At 45.8% G+C, this 23,980-nt stretch overlaps 1 protein-coding gene across 1 annotated transcript in view; it reads left to right on the forward strand.

Moving 5' to 3' along the window:
* The first annotated feature begins 13,505 nt into the window (after positions 1-13,505).
* mex3b (mex-3 RNA binding family member B) overlaps positions 13,506-23,980 on the forward strand; it is a 20,651-nt gene continuing 10,176 nt past the window's right edge. Inside the window, 1 exon segment of the mRNA XM_037246790.1 lies at positions 13,506-14,088. Within this exon segment, the coding sequence (XP_037102685.1) occupies positions 13,866-14,088 (223 nt within the window). The 5' untranslated portion in view covers positions 13,506-13,865.

Genomic DNA, 23,980 nt, shown 5'->3' on the forward strand with positions numbered 1-23,980 from the left:
AGGCGGGGGACACCCTGAACCGGTTGCCAGGCGATCGCAGGGCACACAGAGACAAACAACAAATTTTGTTCCACTTCACGATTGTGTCCCACTTGTTGATTCTTGACAAAAAATTAAAATTTTATATCTTTATGTTTGAAGCCTGAAATGTGGCGAAATGTTGAAAGGTTCAAGGGGACCGAATACTTTCGCAAGGCACTGTATATAGATATACATAGATATATAGATATTATATATATATATGTATATACAGTCGTATGGAAACGTTGGGGCACCCCTGATCATTTTCACGATTTTCCTTTATAAATCATTGGTTGTTATGATCAGCAATTTCAGTTAAATAAGTGAATTAACCCACTTGGATTTGTGTTCTAAAACAGTGATTACCAACCAGTGTGGTGTGGCACATTAGTGTGCTGTGAAGATAATCATGTGTGCTGTGAGAAATTATCCAATTCCACTTGTGAGGTGAATTTTGTTTTTGTTAATTTATTTGTACAACATATAGGAACAGCCAGAACAATTAAATCCTTTTAAACTAGATGACAAAAATTTACTTTTCGTGAATTGTTTTGCTGAATTATGTGCCGTGAGATTTTTTCTTTCAACTCTTAGATGTGCTTTGGCTCAAGAAAGGTTGTAAAACAACGATCTAAAGCAGTGTTTCCCAACCTTTTTGTCTGTTAATCTGTAATCTGACAGTTTTATGCAAAAGTTTGGTCACCCCTGATCATTGTCATGATTTTCCTTTATAAATCATTGATTATTCGGATCAGCAAAAGTTTGCGCACCCCTGATCTTTTTCATGATTTTCCTTCATAAATCATTGATTGTTCGGATCAGCAATCCATCCATCCATTTTCTGAACCGCTTAGTCCCCACGGGGGTCGCGGGAGTGCTGGAGCCTATCCCAGCCGTCATCGGGCAGTAGGCGGGGGACACCCTGAACCGGTTGCCAGCCAATCGCAGGGCACACAGAGACAAATTTGCACTTGCACTCACACCTAGGGACAATTTGGAGTCTTCAATCGGCCAACCAAGCATGTTTTTGGGATGTGGGAGGAAACCGGAGTGCCCGGAGAAAACCCACGCAGGCCCGGGGAGAACATGCAAACGCCACACAGGGAGGGCCGGAGGTGGAATCGAACCCGCACCCTCCTAACTGTGAGGCGGACGTGCTACCCAGTGCGCCACCGAGCCGCCCGGATCAGCAATTTCAGTTAAATATATCATATAGCAGACAAACAGGGATATTTGAGAAGTGAAATGAAGTTTACAGGATTTACAGAAAGTGTGCAATCATTACTTGAACAAAAGTAGGCAGGTGCATAAATTTGGGCACCCCAACAGATAAATCCTCCTTTTGCAGAAATAACAGCCTCTACAGCCATGTCCAAAGTCCGGCCCGTGGGCCAAATCCGGCCCCCGGTCATATTTCATACGGCCCACAGCGTCGGTCTTATAATGTATTATTCATGGCCCGCCTGCACTGTCAAACTGAATAAAAAAATCATGAAACTTGAAACTGTAATTCCTCCTATTACCAGAAGGTGGCAGCACCAGCCCTCTCCGCTCATTTCTGCCATGGCGACTGCAAAGAAAACGAGGAAAGTTGACATTGAGGGCCGTCGGTTTCAAGAGAAATGGTAATTACATTACTTCTTCACTGAAAATCAAGGCAATTGTGTTTGTCTAATTCGTAAAGAGACTGTTGCCTTGTTTAAGGATTTCAACCAAAAGAGACACCATCAGACTAAAGATGCTAACACATACGACAAGCTAACAGGGAGTGACCGCGCTGATAAAGTGAAGCAGCTCCAAGCTGAACTGGCATCACAACAGCGATTCATCACGTGGGGCTGAGTCAAAAGGAAATCAAAAGTAAAAATTACTTAATATTAAATATTACGAAGTGGCCATTTTAATACTGTTGAAGTTATGAACCTGTAGACGTGACACAAACTATTACTTTCTGAAAAATATTGTAAATGACAAGAGCAAAATTCACTTGTTTTAAGTTTTAATAATAACAGACAACTTTGCATTACTTATAACTCCTGTTTAAAATGTTCATGAGGCAAAAATAATTTTAAACTCTTGTAAATTTAAGGTATTTCATAGTTTGTTCAACGTTATCTGACTCTTCAGATATGAATGAAGAGAATTTGTGTTTTTAGAGTTGTTCACATCTGCCTGAGTACACAAAGACGCTCCTAAAGCAATGCGACAGTGAGCGCCCGGCGCGCTGCGGTTGCGCGATCGGACCGAATTAAGCTCCCTGCGCACTGAGGTCCCCTTAAATTTTGGAAAGTCCATTAGGACATTAAAATATTTTCTAAATTTCAGCGACGGCTCTATCACAATAATGCGACCAGCGCGGTGCAGTTGCGCGGTCGGCGACGGCTACGGTTGCGCGGTCGGCGGTGCGCTGCAGTTGCGCGATCGGACAAAAATGCGCAATTGAACAAATGCTTAAAAAAGGTGTTTTGGGTTTTTTTTGCTTGGAACAGATTATTTTTTTCTTCCATTATTTGTAATGGGAAAACATGATTCGAAATTCGAACGATTCACTTCTCGAACAGCCTTCGGGAACGGATTGTGGTCGAAAACCGAGGCTCCACTGTATATATATATATATATACTGTCTCAGAAAATTGGAATATTGTGATAAAGTTCTTTATTTTCTGCAATGCAATTAAAAAAACAAAAATGTAATACATTCTGGATTCATTACAAATCAAATGAAATATTGCAAGCCTTTTATTATTTTAATATTGCTGATTATGGCATACAGCTTAAGAAAACTCAAATATCCTATCTCAAAATATTAGAATATCATGAAAAAGTAAACTAGTAGGGTATTCAACTAATCACTTGAATCGTCTAATTAACTCGAAACACCTACAAGGGTTTCCTGAGCCTTGAAAAACACAGCTTGGTTCAGTAAACTAACAAGTATGGGGAAGACTGCTGATCTGACTGCTGTCCAGAGGACCATCATTGACACCCTCCATTAGGAGGGTAAGACACAAAAATAAATTTCTCAAAGAGCAAGCTGTTCACAGAGTGCAGTTTCAAAGCACATCCACAAAAAGTCTGTTGGAAGGGGGAAATGTGACAGGAAACGCTGCACAACCAAGAGAGATGACCGCGGCCTTAACAGCATTGTGAAGAAGAGTCGCTTCCAGAATTTGGGGGAGCTTCTAAGACAGTGGACTGAAGCTGGAGTCCAGGTGTCAAAAGCCACTGTTCACAGACGTGTCCGGGAAATGGCCTACAATAGCCGTATTCCCATGGTCAAGCCACTTCTGAAGAGTCTGTCTTGGGCTATGGAAAAGAAGCACTGGACAGTTACAGAGTGGTCCAAAGTCCTCTTTTCAGACGAAAACGACGTCATGATGGCGCTGCGGATGGCCGCCACGGTGAGTCGCTCTCTGTTACTTTGTCTTATTTTATGTGTTTTCTGTGTCCTCTGCTGTCCATCCTGGATCACTTTTACCAGAGAAGCGCTGTTAAACATCGGACAGTCTTCTCCCGGTATTTTCTCTCCTGTTCTCTTTGATCCAGACTGTTTGACGGAGATTTTAGCCGGAGCGGTGGTGCTATACAAGCTAGCACGTCGAAGACGACGTGGCAAACGCGCCGGAGCCCTCGTAAAGCTGAGGCAGAGAGGGTTCTGTTCTGCTCTACCATCAATTTATCTGGCGAATGTCCGCTTCCTGGCGAACAAGATGGACGAACTGCTGCTCCTCACTTCAAGGAACACGGACTTCAGCAGATCCGCCCCACTGTGCTTTGTTGAAACGTGGCTTGACGGACGCACCCCCCCACGCCGTGGAGCTGGGTTTCAGCTAATGCGTGCAGACCGCAGCGCGGACTCTGTTTCTATATTAATGAAAGTTGTTGTACTGATGTCACGGTGTTGAAAGAGTCTTGCAGCCCTCTCCTACAAACACTTCATAAACTGCCGTCCATTCTACTCACCACGGGAGTTCTCCTCGATCGTCATGGCGGCTGATTACATTCCACCACACGCACGTGCGAGTGAAGCCACGCAGATGCTGGCTGACCAGGACATGGAGAAACTTCTACCAAATTCACTAATCATTGTTCTGGGTGATTTTAACAGGACGAACCTCGCACAAGAACTCCCCAAATACAGACAGCACATAACGTGTCCCACCAGAGGGGCACAAACACTGGACCACTGCTACACCGTAATAAAGGATGCATACCACTCTGTGGCTCGTGCAGCTTTAGGACTCTCGGACCACTGTCTAGTTCATCTGATCCCGGCCTACAGGCAGAAATTAAAAACTTCTAAGCCTGTGGTGAGGACTGTGAGGAAGTGGACAGTGGAGTCAAGGCAGGACCTCCAAGCCCGCTTTGACTGCACCGATTGGGGAGTTTTTGAAGCTGCAACTTCAGACCTGCATGAACTCACTGACACTGTCATATCATACATCAGTTTTGTGAGGATCTGTGTGTGCAGACTAAGACCTTCTGCACGTACCACAACGACAAACCTTGGTTTACACCGAACCTCAGGAGGCTGCGCAAAGTCAAGGAGGAGGCCTACAGGAGTGGCGACCGGGACCTGTTCAAGCACACCAGAAACACACTGAACCAAGAGGTCAGGAAAGCCAAGTGGTGTTACGGGGAGAGCCTGGAGAGACACCTCTCTGCCAATCCTGATCCCTCAACAGTGTGGAAAGGTCTGCAGAGCATCACGGGCTTCAAGAAACGAACCCCCATCCTGTGGATAGCCCAAGGCTTGCAAACCAACTAAACAGGTTCTACTGCAGGTTTGATCGGTCCTCCCACACAACAGGACCTCCTGCAGCACAATCAACATACCGTTTTTTTTCCATGTATAATGCGCCCCCATGTATAATACGCACCCTAAAAATGACATGTTGATGCTGGAAAAAAGCCTGTACCCATGTATAATACGCACCCAAATTTTGACTCCTACTTAAGTCCGTAAACGTAAAATTATTTCAGAAAAAAGATCATCTTTGGGAACAACCGGATATTATTCTGCCGGTCAGTATCACTGCGCATGCGCTAGCAAACTCGATAGCGAAGAAATGTTTCGAATTTGTGTAGGGTACATTGTGACAGCAAACGAGCAGGTGATCGAGCAAGCGCCTGATACGAGAGCATTGTGTTCGCATGGAGCGTGTTTGAAGTGAACAGCAGAGAAGAAAGGAACAAGGCAAAGTGTTGGGAAATAAAATATTACCTGTAATACGCATTTAGGTAGAGAACTCTCGCTCTTTATATAGCTGACGTGTCTTGCGCATCCGTTCTGCGCATCTGTAATGGCGGCCTCCGTATGATATCCGGATTAAAAAAAAAAAAATTGTACCCATGTATAATGCGCACCCCAGATTTTAGGACAATAAATTAGTTACATTTTGCGCATTATACATGGAAAAAACGGTACTCACCTCCCCCCACAACCACTCTGTCCACACCTCCATCACCGTTGACACCTACTCTTTCTCATGCAGAGGCCGCGCCAGCACTCCAGATCCACGAGGAGGAAGTGCACCAGATGTTCCGGAGACAAAAGATCAGGAACTCACCGGGCCCAGACGGCGTGTCACCTTCCTGCTTGAAAGTCTGCGCTGAGCAGCTGGCGCCCACCTTTGCACGGATCTTCAACCGTTCTCTGGAGCTGTGTGAGGTGCCCTCGTGCTTCAAGAGCTCCACCATCGTTCCAGTGGCCAAGAAGCCCGCCATCACAGGTTTGAATGACTATAGACCTGTCGCCCTGACATCTGTGGTCATAAAATCTTTCGAAAGGTTAGTGTTGAACCACCTGAAGGATGTCACGGGCCCCCTGCTTGACCCCCTCCAGTTTGCCTACCAGGCAAACAGGTCGGTGGACGTTGCGGTCAACATGGGACTGCACTACATCTTGCACGACCTGGACACCCCAGGAACGTACGCCAGGATCCTGTTTGTGGACTTCAGCTCGGCGATCAACACCATCGCTCCTGACATCCTCCAACAGAAGCTCATCCAGCTCGCGGTGCCTGCCTCCACCCGTCAGTGGATCACCAGCTTCCTGACCAATAGGAGACAGCGTGTGAGGCTGGGGAGCACATCTGACACCCGGACCACCAATACTGGCGCCCCTCAGGGGTGTGTCCTCTCCCCACTGCTCTTCTCTTTCTACACCAACGATTTCTCCTCAGGTGACTCTCCTGTGAAGCTCCTGAAGTATGCAGACGACACCACTCTCATCGGACTGATCCAGGACGGTGATGAGACTGCGTACAGACAGGAGGTGGAGCGGCTGGTCCACTGGTGCAGCCAAAATCACCTGGAGCTGAACCTGCTCAAGACCGTGGAGATGACAGTGGACTTCAGGCGAGGCCCTTCACCACTTTCACCCCTCACTATCCGCAGTAATACTATTCTCTCCACAGACACCTTCAAGTTCCTGGGAACCACAATCTCTCGGGACTTGAAATGGACCGGCCACATCGACTCTGTGCGGAAGAAGATCCAGCAGAGGCTGTACTTCCTGAGACAGCTCAAGAAGTTCAACCTGCCGCGGGAGCTGCTGAAGACCTTCTATACTGCCATCATCCAGTCTGTCCTCTGCACCTCCATCACTGTCTGGTTTGGATCGGCCTCCAAACAAGACAAGCACAGACTGCAACGGACAATCAAGACTGCAGAAAAGATAATTGGAATCAACCTCCAATCTATCCAAGACCTGTACGTACCTGTCCAGGACCAGGAAACGTGCAAGTAACATCTCTACAGACCCTTCTCACCCAGGTTGCAGTCGGTTCGAACTACTCCCCTCCGGACGGCGTTATAGAGCTCTCTATTCAAAGAGACAATTCAAAAAAGGTGTGGAGAGCAGGATGTTATTGCACAGCAAAGACTGAGATTCTAAGAGTGGTGTGAGTTCATCAGAGCAACAGCCTGGGGGAAGAAGCTGTCTCTGTGTCTGCTGGTTTTGGCGTACCGAGCTCTATAACGACATCCGGAGGGGAGTAGTTCAAACAGACTGCAACCTGGGTGAGAAGGGTCTGTAGAGATGTTCCTTGCACGTTTCCTGGTCCTGGACAGGTACAAGTCTTGGATAGATGGGAGGTTGATTCCAATGATCTTTTCTGCAGTCCTGATTGTCCGTTGCAGTCTGTGCTTGTCTTGTTTGGAGGCTGATCCAAACCAGACAGTGATGGAGGTGCAGAGGACAGACTGGATGATGGCAGTGTAGAAGGTCTTCAGAAGCTCTCGCGGCAGGTTGAACTTCTTGAGCTGTCTCAGGAAGTACAGCCTTTGCTGGGCCTTCTTCCGGACAGAGTCTATGTGGCGGGTCCATTTCAGGTCCCGAGAGATTGTGGTTCCCAGGAACTTGAAGGTGTCTGTGGAGAGAATAGTATTACTGCGGATAGTGAGGGGTAAAAGCAGTGAAGGGTCTCGCCTGAAATCCACTGTCATCTCCACGGTCTTGAGCGGGTTCAGCTCCAGATGGTTTTGGCTGCACCAGTGGACCAGCCGCTCCACCTCCTGTCTGTACGCAGTCTCATCACCGTCCTGGATCAGTCCGATGAGAGTGGTGTCGTCTGCATACTTCAGGAGCTTCACAGGAGAGTCACCTGAGGAGAAATCATTGGTGTAGAGAGAGAAGAGCAGTGGGGAGAGGACGCACCCCTGAGGGGCTCCAGTATTGGTGGTCCGGGTGTCAGATGTGATGCCCCCCAGCCTCACACGCTGTCTCCTGTTGGTCAGGAAGCTGGTGATCCACTGACAGGTGGAGGCAGGCACCGCAAGCTGGATGAGCTTCTGTTGGAGGATGTCAGGAGCGATGGAGTTGAACGCCGAGCTGAAGTCCACGAACAGGATCCTGGCGTACGTTCCTGGGGTGTCCAGGTGGTGCAGGATGTAGTGCAGTCCCATGTTGACCGCATCATCCACTGACTTGTTTGCCCGGTAGGCAAACTGGAGGGGGTCAAGCAGGGGGCCCGTGACCTCCTTCAGGTGGTTCAGCACTAACCTCTCGAAAGATTTCATGACCACAGATGTCAGGGCGACGGGTCTATAGTCATTCAAACCTGTGATGGCGGGCTTCTTGGCCACTGGAACGATGGTGGAGCTCTTGAAGCACGAGGGCACCTCACACAGCTCCAGAGAACGGTTGAAGATCCGTGCAAAGGTGGGCGCCAGCTGCTCAGCGCAGACTTTCAAGCAGGAAGGTGACACGCCGTCTGGGCCCGGTGCCTTCCTGGTCTTTTGTCTCCGGAACATCTGGCGCACTTCCTCCTCGCGGACCTGGAGTGCGGGCGCGGCCTCTGCAAGAGAGAGTGGGTGACAACGATGATAGAGGTGTGGACAGAGCAGTTGTGGGGAGAGGTGAGTATGTAGATTGTGCTGCAGGAAGTCCCGTTGTGTGGGAGGACCGATCAAACCTGCAGTAGAACCTGTTTAGCTGGTTAGCAAGCCTTGGGCTCTCCACAGGACGGGGGGTTCGTTTCTTGTAGCCCGTGATGCTCTGCAGACCTTTCCACACTGTTGAGGGATCAGGATTGGCAGAGAGGTGTCTCTTCAGGTTCTCCCCGTAACACCTCCTGGCTTTCCTGACCTCTCGGTTCAGTGTGTTTCTGGTCTGCCTGAACAGGTCGCGGTCGCCGCTCCTGTAGGCCTCCTCCTTGACTTTGCGCAGCCTCCTGAGGTTCGGTGTAAACCAAGGTTTGTCGTTGTTGTACGTGCAGAAGGTCTTAGTCTGCACACACAGATCCTCACAAAAACTGATGTATGATGTGACAGTGTCAGTGAGTTCATGCAGGTCTGAAGTTGCAGCTTCGAAAGCTCCCCAATCGGTGCAGTCAAAGCAGGCTTGGAGGTCCTGCCTTGACTCCACTGTCCACTTCCTCACAGTCCTCACCACAGGCTTAGAAGTTTTTAGTTTCTGCCTGTAGGCCGGGATCAGATGAACTAGACAGTGGTCCGAGAGTCCTAAAGCTGCACGAGCCGCAGAGTGGTATGCATCCTTGATCACGGTGTAGCAGTGGTCCAGAGTCTGTGCCCCTCTGGTGGGACACGTTACGTGCTGTCTGTATCTGGGGAGTTCGTGTGCGAGGTTCGCCCTGTTAAGATCACCCAGAACAATGATTAGTGAGTTTGGTAGAAGTTTCTCCATGTCCGTTACCTGGTCAGCCAGCATCTGCGTGGCTTCACTCGCACGTGCGTGTGGTGGGATGTAAACAGCCGCCATGACGATCGAGGAGAACTCCCGTGGTGAATAGAACGGCCGGCAGTTTATGAAAAGTGTTTCTAGTGGGGTATTATGAAGAAGAAGCTGAAAGACACCAGACCCAACAATGCAAATGAGCTAAAGGCCGCTATTGAAGCATCCTGGGCATCCATAACACCTCAGCAATGCCACAGGCGGATTGCCTCCATGCCACGCCACGTTGATGCAGTAACTCGTCCAAAAAGATTCCCAACCAAGTACTGAGTGCATTAATGGACATTTTCAAATGTTTGATTTTGTTTTGCTGTTATAAATCTTTTTTTTAAACTTGGTCTGAGGAAATATTCTAATATTTTGAGATAGGATATTTGAGTTTTCTTAAGCTGTATGCCATAATCAGCAATATTAAAATAATAAAAGGCTTGCAATATTTCAGTTGATTTGTAATGAATCCAGAATGTATGACATTTTTGTTTTTTTAATTGCATTACAGAAAATAAAGACCATCACAATATTCTAATTTTCTGAGACAGTCCTGTATATATATATATATATATATATATATATATATATATATATATATATATACAGTGCCTTGCGAAAGTATTCGGCCCCCTTGAACCTTTCAACATTTCGCGACATTTCAGGCTTCAAACATAAAGTTGGATAATTTGCACGACTGATTGTTGTCCTATGGACAGACTCCCCCACCTCAGCTGTAGTTATCTGCAGTTCATCCAGAGTGATCATGGGCCTCTTGGCTGAATCTCTGATCAGTCTTCTCCTTGTTTGAGATGAAAGTTTGGAGGGACGGCCGGGTCTTGGTAGATTTGCAGTGGTCTGATACTCCTTCCATTTCAATATAATTGCTTGCACAGTGCTCCTTGAGATGTTTAAAGCTTGGGAAATCTTTTTGTATCCAAATCCGGCTTTAAACTTCTCCACAACAGTATCTCGGACCTGCCTGGTGTGTTCCTTTGTCTTCATGGTTCTCTCTGCGCTTTAAACAGAACCCTGAGACTATCAAAAGCAGGTGCATTTATACGGAGACTTGATTACACACAGGAGCATTCTATTTATCATCATCAGTCATTTAGGACAACATTGGATCATTCAAAGATCCTCACTGAACTTCTGGAGTGAGTTTGCTGCACTGAAAGTAAAGGGGCCGAATAATATTGCACGCCCTACTTTTCAGTTTTTTATTTGTCAAAAAAGTTATTTTTTTATTATCCAATAAATTTCGTTCCACTTCACGATTGTGTCCCACTTGTTGTTGATTCTTGACAAAAAATTTAAATTTTATATCTTTATGTTTGAAGCCTGAAATGTGGCGAAATGTTGAAAGGTTCAAGGGGGCCGAATACTTTCGCAAGGCACTGTATGTGTGTGCGTGTGTGTGTGTGTGCGTGTGTGTAAAATTTACAACTTAGCCAAAATAGTAAATCGCTAATGAATGCCCAAATCAGTTTTGATTTCCTAGAATTGGGGATTTTCAACACACCATCGTCATTGCGAGAATAACAAGAGGAAGATGAGGGCGATAATGCATACACTTGATGGAGGAAGCGAATGAGGACGGACAGGAAGGCTAATGGATAGCGCGTTGTGATGCATTCTGGTTCAGCTCAGCCAGCCAATTAGAGAGCAGGAAAGCAGTGCCACTTCAGTTCAGTGTGCCATTGTGGGGAGGGAGTGGGTGGAATACAGAGTGGTGTGGAATAAATGGAGGAGAAAATGAGATATATAGAAACAGATGGAATAGATTGGAATGAGAGATGATGAAAAACTGGGAGGAAACACAGGGAGAAAAGGAAAGACAGGCAGAGAATAACGCATCAATAAATGCTGATCTTAGCACTAAGACCGAACCACTGCAACTGTACCGTATTGTACCATACTATATTATAACATTTAAGAGAAAACGTTTCAAATTACATTATTTTGAGAGCTCAAATTCCAAGCCAAAACAACACATGAAGAAGTACACAATCCGCTTAAAAAAAAAAGATCCGAAATTCAATTTTTATTTCTTATCTGGTGTTTTATTTTTTATCAAATTGTTTTATAACAACAACATCTTTGGCAGGTAAGATTTAAGTTTTAGTTTGGGGTACCAGCCTTGTTCTAGTGAAAGTATTTCTTTGTGAATGAAAAATGGCAAGTTATTTTGTGATCTTGTCTCATGGAATTAAATATCTGCATGGATTATGAGGATATTTAGACAGACATACAGCCCTAGTGGTCATATAAGTCATCTTGAAGATAAATGAATTACCGTATTTTCCGCCCTAAAAGGCGCACCGGATTATAAGGCGCACCTTCAATGAACGGCCCATTTTAAAACTTTGTCCATATATAAGGCGCACCGGATTATAAGGCGCATAAAATAGAAGCTATACTGCAACAAACTGAGGTTGACTAGGGTTGCGGTATGCATCCACTACCCAATAACCAACGAGCCCTCTGTAAACAATCGCGTTTCTCAAACGATCTATAAAATGATCGGAACTGACTAAAGTTCGATCTAACGCATTGGTACTACTTACCTATGTTTCCCTTCCATATCGATCCGTAGATTTACTCGAAACATTAACAGAGCAGCCTATTTTCACATGAAATAGCCTGGTACGTATAGCAGCTATCGTTATAGCATTAGCCATCCGCAAAGTCCCACGAGCCTCAGCTCGCAATCTCCCATGAGCCTCAGCAAAGTGTAAACAATCGCGTTTCTCAAACGATCTCCTATAAAATGATCGGAACTGACTAAAGTTCGATCTAACGCATTGGTACTACTTACCTATGTTTCCCTTCCATATCGATCCGTAGATTTACTCGAAACATTAACAGAGCAGCCTATTTTGACATGAAATAGCTTGGTACGTATAGCAGCTATCGTTATAGCATTAGCCATCCGCAAAGTCCCACGAGCCTCAGCTCGCAATCTCCCATGAGCCTCAGCAAAGTGTAAACAATCGCGTTTCTCAAACGATCTCCTATAAATGATCGGAACTGACTAAAGTTCGATCTAACGCATTGGTACTACTTACCTATGTTTCCCTTCCATATCGATCCGTAGATTTACTCGAAACATTAACAGAGCAGCCTATTTTGACATGAAATAGCCTGGTACGTATAGCAGCTATCGTTATAGCATTAGCCATCCGCAAAGTCCCACGAGCCTCAGCTCGCAATCTCCCATGAGCCTCAGCAAAGTGTAAACAATCGCGTTTCTCAAACGATCTCCTATAAAATGATCGGAACTGACTAAAGTTCGATCTAACGCATTGGTACTACTTACCTATGTTTCCCTTCCATATCGATCCGTAGATTTACTCGAAACATTAACAGAGCAGCCTATTTTGACATGAAATAGCCTGGTACGTATAGCAGCTATCGTTATAGCATTAGCCATCCGCAAAGTCCCACGAGCCTCAGCTCGCAATCTCCCATGAGCCTCAGCAACGTGTAAACAATCGCGTTTCTCAAACGATCTCCTATAAAATGATCGGAACTGACTAAAGTTCGATCTAACACATTGGTACTGCTTACCTATGTTTCCCTTCCATATCAATCCGTAAATTTACTCGAAACATTAACGGAGCAGCCTATTTTGAAATGAAATAGCCTCGCGGGTACAACAGCTATTCGGTGACGCCCCCTGACTACAGTTACCGTAATGTTGGGAAGCGATGCGACCTTGTAATTTACTAGTCGTACTAAAACGTACTGAAACATTTTGGCAGAGTACTGTGTACAACCAGTATGGATCAACAAATTCATCAATTGATCCATATATAAGGCGCACTGGACTATAAGGCGCACTGTCGGCTTTTGAGAAATTTTTAGGTTTTTAGGTGCGCCTTTTAGGGCGGAAAATACGGTACTAAATATTTGAGATAAACATCAATATTGATAAATTATTTTACATTAATGACACATCAGTATACTAAACAGAACAATAAACAATCGATAAAATAACCAAAAACAAAAAGTAAACAACACTACTTAAATAAAACCAAATGAAGGAGAAATGGAAACATAAGGTACTAACAGTCACGTTGCCTGTCAGTACTATTAATGTCAGTATTACTGTCAGAGGTCAGGGTTGTACATTGCAGAGACACAGATCTTTTTGTTTCTGATCTTGCTCAGTTTACTCGCAAAGAATGAGTGTCGTTAAAATAGACCACGCCCACACCGAGCCAAAACAGCCAATCAAGCTCGCAGATATACACACCAAACCCCAGTGCGCGGCATCGTCCCTGCCCAGCCGGTGACGTCATGCACACGGCTCTGTCTGGCTGCAAAGGAACTTAGACAAAAGCAACAGTGATCCTCAGGACCAGGAGAATCCTTGCCAGGAAGGATTAATGCATTTATCTTTCTGGAGTACATATACGCACCTTTTCTCTAATATTTTTGGCATAACTACTTGGAGTGGATCGAGACTTTTTCACTATTTGGGAAGACAAAGCTAGCGGATGTTTTTGTACTCCTTCCACACTGCTTTTCACATTTTCAGCCGCACTGATTTATTTGCACTGACTGAAAACCGGGTCTGGTGCCTTCTCCCTCCTCCTTCCCTCTTCTGTCTACCCGGTCACTCCCTTTGTACCCTCCTTTTTCTTTGGCCCCAAAGATGCCCAGCTCACTGTTCGCCGACAGCAGTGTGCAGGTAGATGCGCTGGACGACCACAGAGCCCTGCAGTTCGCCACGGACCAGTTTTCGATGCTTGGGTTTGGCAACGACGACAACTTGCTGTACGACGACAGCCAAGAGCTTCGGAAAAAGAGTGTAAACATGACTAAGCGCGTTCCTGTGCCCAGCTCGGAACATGTGGCAGAGATTGTGGGCAGACAAGGTGAGTGTCCGGCCGGACCTACTCTACGTATGTGGCGTCCTAGGCGGTGATTTAAAAAACAATTAAACTACACTATACAATTGTCTTGGAAGTATAAGATGACACACCACCCAGCTGACAATATTAAATACGTATACACATTCTAAAACGCATCATCTAATTTAAAATGTAAAAATGAAAAAATCTAGGGGATACAATTCATTTATTTTTCCTGATATAGAGATTAGATTTTGCTGATGTTTATTATGGTATGTGGCAATGCTAAATTATGATAATAATGTCGTTAATAGGTGCACTTTAACATAGATGTAAAGTTTAAACTAATTAACGTTTTACTCAATTTACAACAAACAAACAAACATAGGGATACAAATGTCAAATTTAAAGGGGCAAAATGCCAACAGAAATTTTGACTCTGAAAAGTAGGAAAAAACATTTGATGCACCATCACTGCTGAGTTGGGTCAATTTGATCCAACTTTTGGTTGCTTTGAAAAAAACCCCCCAATTTTTGTGCTCCAGACAGATTTGATTGTTTTGACATGTTGACAAAGTTCTTCAATAGATTCTCCCCTTCCCCATCAGAAAGCTAGCAGTAATACATACTATACTGTTGGATTTTGTCCACAATTTAGGGAGCGCGCTATCTGCGCCTCACGGCAAAAGCCATTGCCAATCACCTGTTATCCAATTTACTCACTGCGTGCTCGTTTGATTTCTTCAGATTTAGGAAAATGCTAAGACACTGAAGCAGAAATTAGACTTACACAGGTTGGTTGAGTTCAATCACAATCCTTGTTAAGAAAGCTCTGTTTTCAGGAAAGTACAATACAGCGCTGGGCCTTTCGTGCGACCATGCTCAAGAGCAGAAAGTCTCCATTCCGAAAAGGCAACGTTCACGGTTCTTTGGTCAGCTTATATTCAGTTGCACATGCCGGTGTGGGCCGAGTTTGATGGGTGATGAGTCTTTGGGGTGGGGCAAGTTCGCAGGAGATTTTGATTCCATGGGAGTGGGTGGTGCTTCGGTGAGAGCTGGTTCCGTGGGGGTGGGTGCTGATTATGGGCTATTCGGTGTGTCTGGGGGGTGTTGTCTTCCATCCCGTCTTTCGGCCTTGGCGATCATCTTTGACCGGGTTCTTGGCTGTCTCCCTCTGGCACCTGCTGGTTTTATCTCCAAGTGACCTTCCTGTAAACATTCTGCACCATTCTTGCACATACACTGTCGCACCTCATCCATTCGTCATTCTTTCAATTTTGTCATTTTGTACGGAATTATGTGAGCTTTTGGCTGTGACATCATCAATTTATTAATGTTCCCTGACTATGCAAAGTTTTTACTCACCACTTACCATGTTTTTGTTTGTTTGTTCTTTTGATACTCCATGTACTTGCTTACATCATCATATTCTTAGTTTAATTATGCTTCCAAACATATATTGTCTTTGTTAGGCAAAATATTTCCCTCTGTCCAGAACGTTCAGTAGTAATCGAAAACTGGCGTCTAGCATTAGTCAAAACATAAGATACAATCAAGTACTGAACATTTTTAGACGACTTTGGCAGTGTCCGTGATTTAGAAAATCATCAGGCATGCATTAAACAGTTCCTTAAGGGTCATTAAGCTATTCAGGCAATATATCAAAAAACATTTGTTATTTCAAAGTGCTCAGAAATATATCAGATCATAAAGTTATAAAAACCTTTGTCATTACCACCTATCAAAAATGTCTAGTTATGTCTGCTGTATTGATTTGGTGTGTAGGTATAATTATATGCTTAAAATATTTCTTTTATTGCTTTAATATGTGAATATACTTGTCTGCTTATGTACTTTATTCAATGAGGTTTGAGCATATCTGTTTTTGTAGCTAGGCAGGACTTTTTGTATTTCGACCCCATTTCTTCACTATACATTTAAATCTACAGTATACTATAGTAGCTTTTCAGTTTTGTCACAAGTGTCAATTTATTGTAAATGTGTGGCCTCCCCACTTGAAACAGATTGATTTAGCCACCAAAGATTTAGCCTTTATTTCACTCAATTATCAGATATTTTTCAATTTTTTCTCCATTTTGCCATGAGCAGTAGTTTAATTTGACAGTTTCATTCCCTCAGTTCGTGACTGGCCATAAGGTGCCCAAAGCGCATTCTGTGCACTGACCTAATAGCAGTTAAATTAAATTAGATTTAGATTTTGTTTTAGAGTTAGGTAATAAACCAAAGAAAAAAAATGAGACAATATGTTTTGGCAAATAGCTAAGTAGGTATACAAAGTAGTAAACATGATACGATATCAAACACCTGCCTTAAATTTTCTTGATTCACATTTATCCACAGTAAATATAAATAAAGTTGTCACTGCCCTTATGAAGAATAAAATATATGGTAGTTTTCCCTCTCCCAGACACGGGTCACCGGGGCCCCCCTCTGGAGCCAGGCCTGGAGGTGGGGCTCGAAGGCGAGCGTCTGGTGGCCAGACCTTTGCCCATGGGGCCCGGCCGGGCACAGCCTGAAAAGGGAACGTGGGTCCCCCTTCCCATGGGCTCACCACCTGTGGGAGGGGCCAAAGGGGTCAGGTGCATAGTGAGCTGGGCGGCGGCCAAGGGCAAGGACCTTGGCGGTTCGATCCCCGGCTGCAGAAGCTGGCTCTTGGGACGTGGAATGTCACCTCTCTGGCTGGAAAGGAGCCCGAGCTGGTGTGAGGCAGAAAAGTTCTGACTAGACATAGTCGGACTTGCCTCCACACACAGTTTGGGTTCTGGTACAAGCCCTCTCGAGAGGGGCTGGACTCTCTTCCACTCTGGAGTTGCCCACGGTGAGAGGCGTCGAGCAGGTGTGCGTATACTTATTGCCCCCCGGCTGGGCGCCTGCACATTGGGGTTCACCCCCGTGAACGAGAGGGTAGCCTCCCTTTGCCTTCGGGTGGGGGGATGGGTCCTGACTGTTGTTTGTGTCTATCCACCGAACAGCAGCTCAGAGTACCCACCCTTCTTGGAGTCCCTGGAGGAAGTACTGGAGAGCGCGCCTTCTGGGGACTCCATCGTTCTACTGGGTGACTTCAATGCTCACGTGGGCAATGACAGTGAGACCTGGAAGGGCGTGATTGGGAGGAACGCCCCCCCCCGATCTGAACCCGAGCGGTGTTCTATTGTTGGACTTCTGTGCTCGACACGGTTTGTCAATAATGAACACCATGTTCAAACATAAGGGTGTCCATGTGTGCACTTGGCACCAGGACACCCTAGGCTGCAGTTCGATGATCGACTTTGTAGTCGTGTCATCGGATTTGCGGCCGCATGTTTTGGACAATCGGGTGAAGAAAGTGGCAGAGCTGTCAACTGATCACCCCCTGGTGGTGGGTTGGCTCCGATGGTGGGGGAAGATGTCAGTCCGACCTGGCAGACCCAAACATTCTATGAGGGTCTGCTGGGAACGTCTAGCAGAATCCCCTGTCAGGAAGAGCTTCAACTCCCACTTTCGGCACAGCTTTTCCCACGTCCCGGAGGAGGCGGGGGACATTGAATCCGAGTCGACCATGTTCCATGCCTCCATTGTTGAGGCAGCCGACCGGAGCTGTGGCCGTAAAGTCGTTGGTGCCTGTCGTGGCCGCAATCCCCGAACCCGCTGGTGGACACCGGTGGTAAGGGATGCCGTCAAGCTGATGAAGAAGTCCTATCGAGCCGTTTTGGCCTGTGGGACTCCGGAGGCAGCCGACAGGTACCAAGAGGAACATGGCTTCGGCGGTTGCTGAGGCAAAAACCCGGGCGTGGGAGGAGTTTGGCGAAGCCATGGAGAATGACTTCCGGACGGCTTCGAGGAAATTCCGGTCCACCATCTGGCGTCTCAGGAGGGGGAAGCAGTGCACCGTCAACACTGTTTACAGTGGAGATAGCGTGCTGCTGACCTCGACTCGGGACGTCTTGAGTCAGTGGGGAACTTCAAAGACCTCAATTCCACCGACACGCCTTCCATTGTGGAAGCAGGGCCTGGAGACTCTGAGGTGGACTCTCCAATCTCTGGGGTCGAAGTCACTGAGGTAGTTAAAAAACTCCTCGGGGGCAAGGGCCCCGGGGTGGATGAGATCCGCCCGGAGTTCTTTAAGGCTCTGGATGTTGCGGGGCTGTCTTGGCTGACAAACGTCTGCAGCATGGACGTCTGGATTGGGAGACTGGGGTGGTGGTTCCCCTCTTCAAGAAGGGGGACCGGAGGGTGTGTTCCAACTACAGAGGAACCACACTCCTCAGCCTCCCTGGTAAGGTCTATTCAGGGGTGCTAGAGAGGAGGGTCCGTCGGGAGGTCGAACCTCGGACTCAGGAGGAGCAGTGTGGTTTTCGTCCTGGCCGTGGAACAGTGGACCAGCTCTATACCCTCGGCAGGATTTCCGAGGGGGCATGGGAGTTCGCTAAACCAGTCCACGTGTTTTGTGGACTTGGAGAAGGCGTTCGACCGTGTCCCTCGGGAAGTTCTGTGGAGGGTGCTTCGGGAGTACGGGGTGCCGAGCCAACTGATAAGGGCGGTTCGGTCCCTGTATCATCGATGCCAGAGTTTGGTCCGCATTTCCGTCAGTAAGTCGGATTCGTTCCCAGTGAGGGTTGGACTCCGCCAAGGCTGCCCTTTGTCACCGATTCTGTTCATAACTTTTATGGACAGAATTTCTAGGCGCAGCCGAGGCGTTGAGGGTGTCCAGTTTGGGGACTTCAGCATTGCGTCTCTGCTTCTTGCAGACGACGTGGTGCTGTTGGCTTCTTCAAGCCGTGATCTCCAGCTCACACTGGAGCGGTTCGCAGCCGAGTGTGAAGCGGTCGGGATGAGGATCAGCACCTCCAAATCTGAGACCATGGTCCTCAGTCGGAAAAGGGTGGAATGCCCTCTCCGGATCGGGGATGAGATCCTGCCCCAAGTGGAGGAGTTCAAGTATCTTGGGGTCTTGTTCACGAGCGAGGGCAGGATGAAGCGTGAGATTGACAGGCGGATCGGTGCAGCGTCGGCTGTAATGCGGACTCTGTACCGGTCCGTCGTGGTGAAGAGAGAGCTGAGCCAAAAGGCAAAGCTCTCAATTTACCGGTCGATCTACGCTCCTGCCCTCACCTATGGTCACGAGTTATGGGTCGTGACCGAAAGAACAACAAGCGGCTTAAATGAGTTTTCTCCGCAAGGTGTCCGGGCTCTCCCTTAGAGATAGGGTGAGAAGCTCGGTAATCCGGGAGAGACTCGGAGTAGAGCCGCTGTTCCTCCACGTTGAGAGGAGCCAGATGAGGTGGCTCGGGCATCTCACCAGGATGCCTCCTGGACGCCTCCCTGGGGAGGTGTTCGGGGCATGTCCCACCGGTAGGAGACCATGTGGACGACCCAGGACGCGCTGGAGAGACTGTTTCTCAGCTGCCTCGGAACACCTTGGGATCCCCCGGGATGAGTTGGACGAAGTGGCTGGGCAGAGGGAAGTCTGGGAGTCCATCCTAAAACTGCTGCCCCCGCGACCCGACCCCGAATAAGCCGAAGAAGATGGATGGATGGATGTCACTGCCGTTTACATGTTCTTACTGAGTTTATTAAAATTGATTATTCAATTCTTTATTTCTTCTATTATCCTTGTATCTCTATCACAACACAACTTACGATTTAAAGCGCAACTTAACAGCAAGCAATCTGGACACTCGTGTTAACTCAATGATCCGCAGCTCTGCCGGCTCAACCCAGCCAGTGATAGTGAATAATCTCTTAGACTTCCACAGTTCACCAGTCATAAAACAGTGTCTGTCTGACTGTCTTTTGACTTGTGTGGATGATTCAGTCCTGCACAAGCTGTCTTGTTACAATACCTGCGGTCTTTTTTTAAACCTATTTGTTTACTTCGGTATGCCAGCTGTGTTTGTTTACCTTTGGTTATTGTCATCATCTTGGTGCATCGCTTTGTATGCTCTAAGCAGGAACACTGATTTCGATTGTGTTGCTCCTTGCTTCATTAAGTAATTGTTTATCCATGAACCTATTTACTTCATCTATAATTCACATCTCTACTTTTATCACAATAGAAACAACTTGACTTTACAGTAAGGGCAATGAGTGGTATACTAGGAAGCAAGATTAATGGTTTAGCGAGCTATGTTGAGTCTAAAGCCAGGATTTTCGGTGTTACGAAGGTGGCTCTCTTTTAACCTGGCGAGATCACCATGGTAATTTATGTTAAACTCATAACCTGGCCCGGAGCAGGTTGTACCAATCTTGCTTCGATCCACACCACAGGATGGCTGGACCAATCACAAAGCAACAATGTGTTTGGGGGCTGCGACGAAAGCAAGAAGCGCTGATTAGGGTAAACAAACCAACCAAGTTGTCAGTGGTGGACGAATGCATGGATGCTGCAAATGAATCTTTTCTCTCAGAGTTACTTACAGTTTCTATTTGGAAGAAGAGCAACAAGAGGCGCTTTGGGCATTTTTAGTTGGAAAAGAAGTTTGTGCTTCTATTACTTCCTACACCTAAATCTCTAAATTGTACGCGGACTTTGAGGTCCAGAATTTGGGAATGGTGTTTACCCCGAAAGCGCGTTGTATAGAAAGTCTTGGTTTTTTTTTTTTTTTTTTTTAGAAAGGCGTGCTTTTAGGCAGCCAAAGGGGTTCTTTGTTACGTTAATTTAGGTCAGGCATGTTGTTAGGCAGCCGAAGGGGTCCGTTTGCCGTCAGTCTCCACACACATCAAAGTCTGTTGACATGTTATTAAAAGAGAAGCTATACGCAGATGAGTAAGTCATTTTGATACCATGTGAATTGGATGGAAGAGAGAATAAAGAAGCCACTTATTCTCTTACTGTGTCAGGCCATGCTCTTTGACTTGTGACTATGTGGATGAGGTGCTTCCTCAAACTTCCGCCTTTCCGAATCAAAAACAATCCTAATAATAATAGTCATGAAGATCAAACAGCCTGACTTTTTATTATCTAACACCTTTAACTCATTTAGCTTCGTACGGTCCTTATAACATCCATTTAAAATACTACTTGAAATGTATTTATGACAAAACGAATTGGGGTCCGTGACCAAACCACATTAGACAGAAGGTCGCGGAGGATCGAGTGAATTAAGTAAAATCGGGATTTAGGTTTTGAAGGAATAGGGTCAAAAGACACAAAACCCGCCTAGCCACAATAACAGATACGCTCACATCTCTTTGGATAAAGTATATAAGCAGACAAGTATATTCATGGAGTCAACCAATAAAGCAGACATAACTAGACATTCTTTGATATAAGATAATAACAGAGGTTGCTACAACTTCACGATTCAATATGTATTTCTGTGCACTGCAAAATAAATGTCTTTTGATATGTTGCCTAAATAGCTTAATGACCCTTAAGGAACTGTGTAATGCATGCCTGATGTTTGTTCTCTAAATCATGGACACGGCCAGAGTCGTCTTGACCGTTCAGTACTTGATTATATCTTGTGTTTTGACTAAACGTCATATGTCGCCTAAATGTGAGACGCCAGCTTTTCGATTACTACTGAACGCTCTGCACAGAGGGAAATATTTTGCTTAACAAAGAAGAGATACGTGCGGAAGCATAATTAAACTAAGAATGTAATGATGTAAGCAAAGACATGGAGTATCAAAAGAACAAACTTTGCATCGTCAGGGAACATTAATAAATTGATGATGTCACAGCCAAAAGCTCACGTAATTTCGTACAAAATGACAAAATTGAAAGAATGACGAATGGATGAGGTGCGACAGTGTAGGAATGGAGCAGAATGTTTACAGGAAGGTCACTTGGAGATAAAACCAGCTGGTGCCAGAAGGAGACAGCCAAGGACTCGGCCAAAGATGATCCCCAAGGCCGAAAGACAGGATGGAAGACGGCAGCCCCCACACACACACACCGAATCGTCCATAACCCGCACCCACTCCCATTGAATCAAACTCTACTGCGAACTCGCCCCACCCCAACGACTCATCACCCATCAGACTCGCCCCACACCGGCCTGGGCAACTGAATATAAGCTCACCAAAGAACCTTGAACGTTGCCTTTTCTGAATGGAGACTTTCTGCTCTTGAAGGGCCCAGCGCTGTATTGTACTTTCCTGAAAACAGAGCTTTCTTAACAAGAATTATGATTGAACTCAACCAACCTGTGTAAGTCTAATTTCTGCTTCAGTGTCTTTGCATTTTCCTAAATCTGAAGAAATTAAACGAGCACGCAGTGAGTGAATTGGATAACAGGTGATTGGCAATGGCTTTTGCCGTGAGGCGCAGATAGCGCTCCCTAAATTGTGGACCAAATCCAACAGTTTACTTAAGATTATTGTTTCTGTGATGGGTCTAAACAAAAGTTTGGTAGGCTGCGCAAGCTGCCATAATGCCCAATCCGCCTTTCGCGAGCAGATCACAGTGCAGCGGTCCCCAATTATGCTGTGAAGAACGCGTTGGCGTCAAATGATTCGCGTATCAATGTGGCTATTGCAAGATTACTGTAAAAGTACCACGGTTTCACTGTTAAAATCCTAGCCTGTGGGTAGGGCATTTCAAACCTTTACAGCCCGAATAGAGAATACCCAAATAAAGAATTGATTATGACGAATCCCTAATTATTGGGCCGACTCAACTCACGGAATAAATGCACACCTGGAGTCTCATTTTCTTAATATAATGTTTTAAACTTCTACCATGTTCATCAACCACTAAGTGTTATGCTACGCGTTGACAAGCATTTTGATCAGCATTTTCTGCCAGCATTTTTCTCATCCCTTATTTGCAGCAACGGTGTTGCTTTTTGTAGTTATATTTTTAAAATATTCTTTGTAACCCTCAATGACTACAATTTGCTCCTCTTAAGTAAAATATGCCCCATTCAATTGGTTGATTTTTTTCACAAATTTTGCATCAAATGACTCTAGGTCAACAAAGCCAATTGATCACCACCTTCGGATTTTAATACCCCTCAGCTTTCATGCCCAAAGTAAGTTTGCCGGCGGCAGGGTTTGGTTTACATCATGTACCGCCCTAAGACAGCTGGGATAGGCTACATTATGCTCATGACCCTCATGAGGGTTAACGGTTCGGATAATGGTTCGGATGGATGCTGATAGTCCTTGACATGGTGGAAGAAGACACTGATTTTCTTATCTCCTGCGGCAGTTCGAGGTGCAAAAAGTACATTTATAAGGAACTGTAAACAGATCACCATAACTGGATTATTTGAATGCCCGCAAAAAGTCACCCCCCAGATTGACAAGGATGGTAATAATTATTATTCGTTCTAAATATAGCAAAGTTACATTTATTGGCCTTATTGCCAAATAGACAATCTGGCTCTTTGCATATCAGGACACTTTATTCTATTAAGTAGCACCCCTGGCCTATTGTCCGGTTTGGATAGACTTAGACTTAGACTTAGACAAACTTTATTGTCATTTTGTAAACACTGGGTGCACACAAAACGAAATTACGTTGCATATGGCTTCCAACAATGTGGTGATATTGCGGCTGAATAAAAAGTGACATTCTATACAAAAATATGAAATAAGATAAGTATAAAGTGCAGCAGTGATAAAGTATGTAAACAGTGCAGGAAACAAAACAGTATTTACAAAGTGTGCAGAGGAATGCTAAGTTGAATGTTCAACAGTCTGACGACAGCAGGGAAAAAACTATTGCAGAACCTGGTGGACCTGCAGCGGATGCTGCGAAACCTCTTCCCAGAGGGCAGCAGGGAGAACAGTCCATGGTGGGGGTGTGACGGGTCCTGATAATATTTCGGGCTCGGGACACGCAGCGCTGGGATGACAAGTCCTGAATGGAGGGAAGAGGAGCCCCGATGATCCTCTCTGCTGTCCTCACCACTCTCCTCACGTTCTTCCAATCGGAGGCGCTGCAACCTCCACACCACACCGAGAG

This window comes from Syngnathus acus, chromosome 3, assembly GCF_901709675.1.
Source record: "Syngnathus acus chromosome 3, fSynAcu1.2, whole genome shotgun sequence".
Classification (NCBI taxonomy): domain Eukaryota; kingdom Metazoa; phylum Chordata; class Actinopteri; order Syngnathiformes; family Syngnathidae; genus Syngnathus; species Syngnathus acus.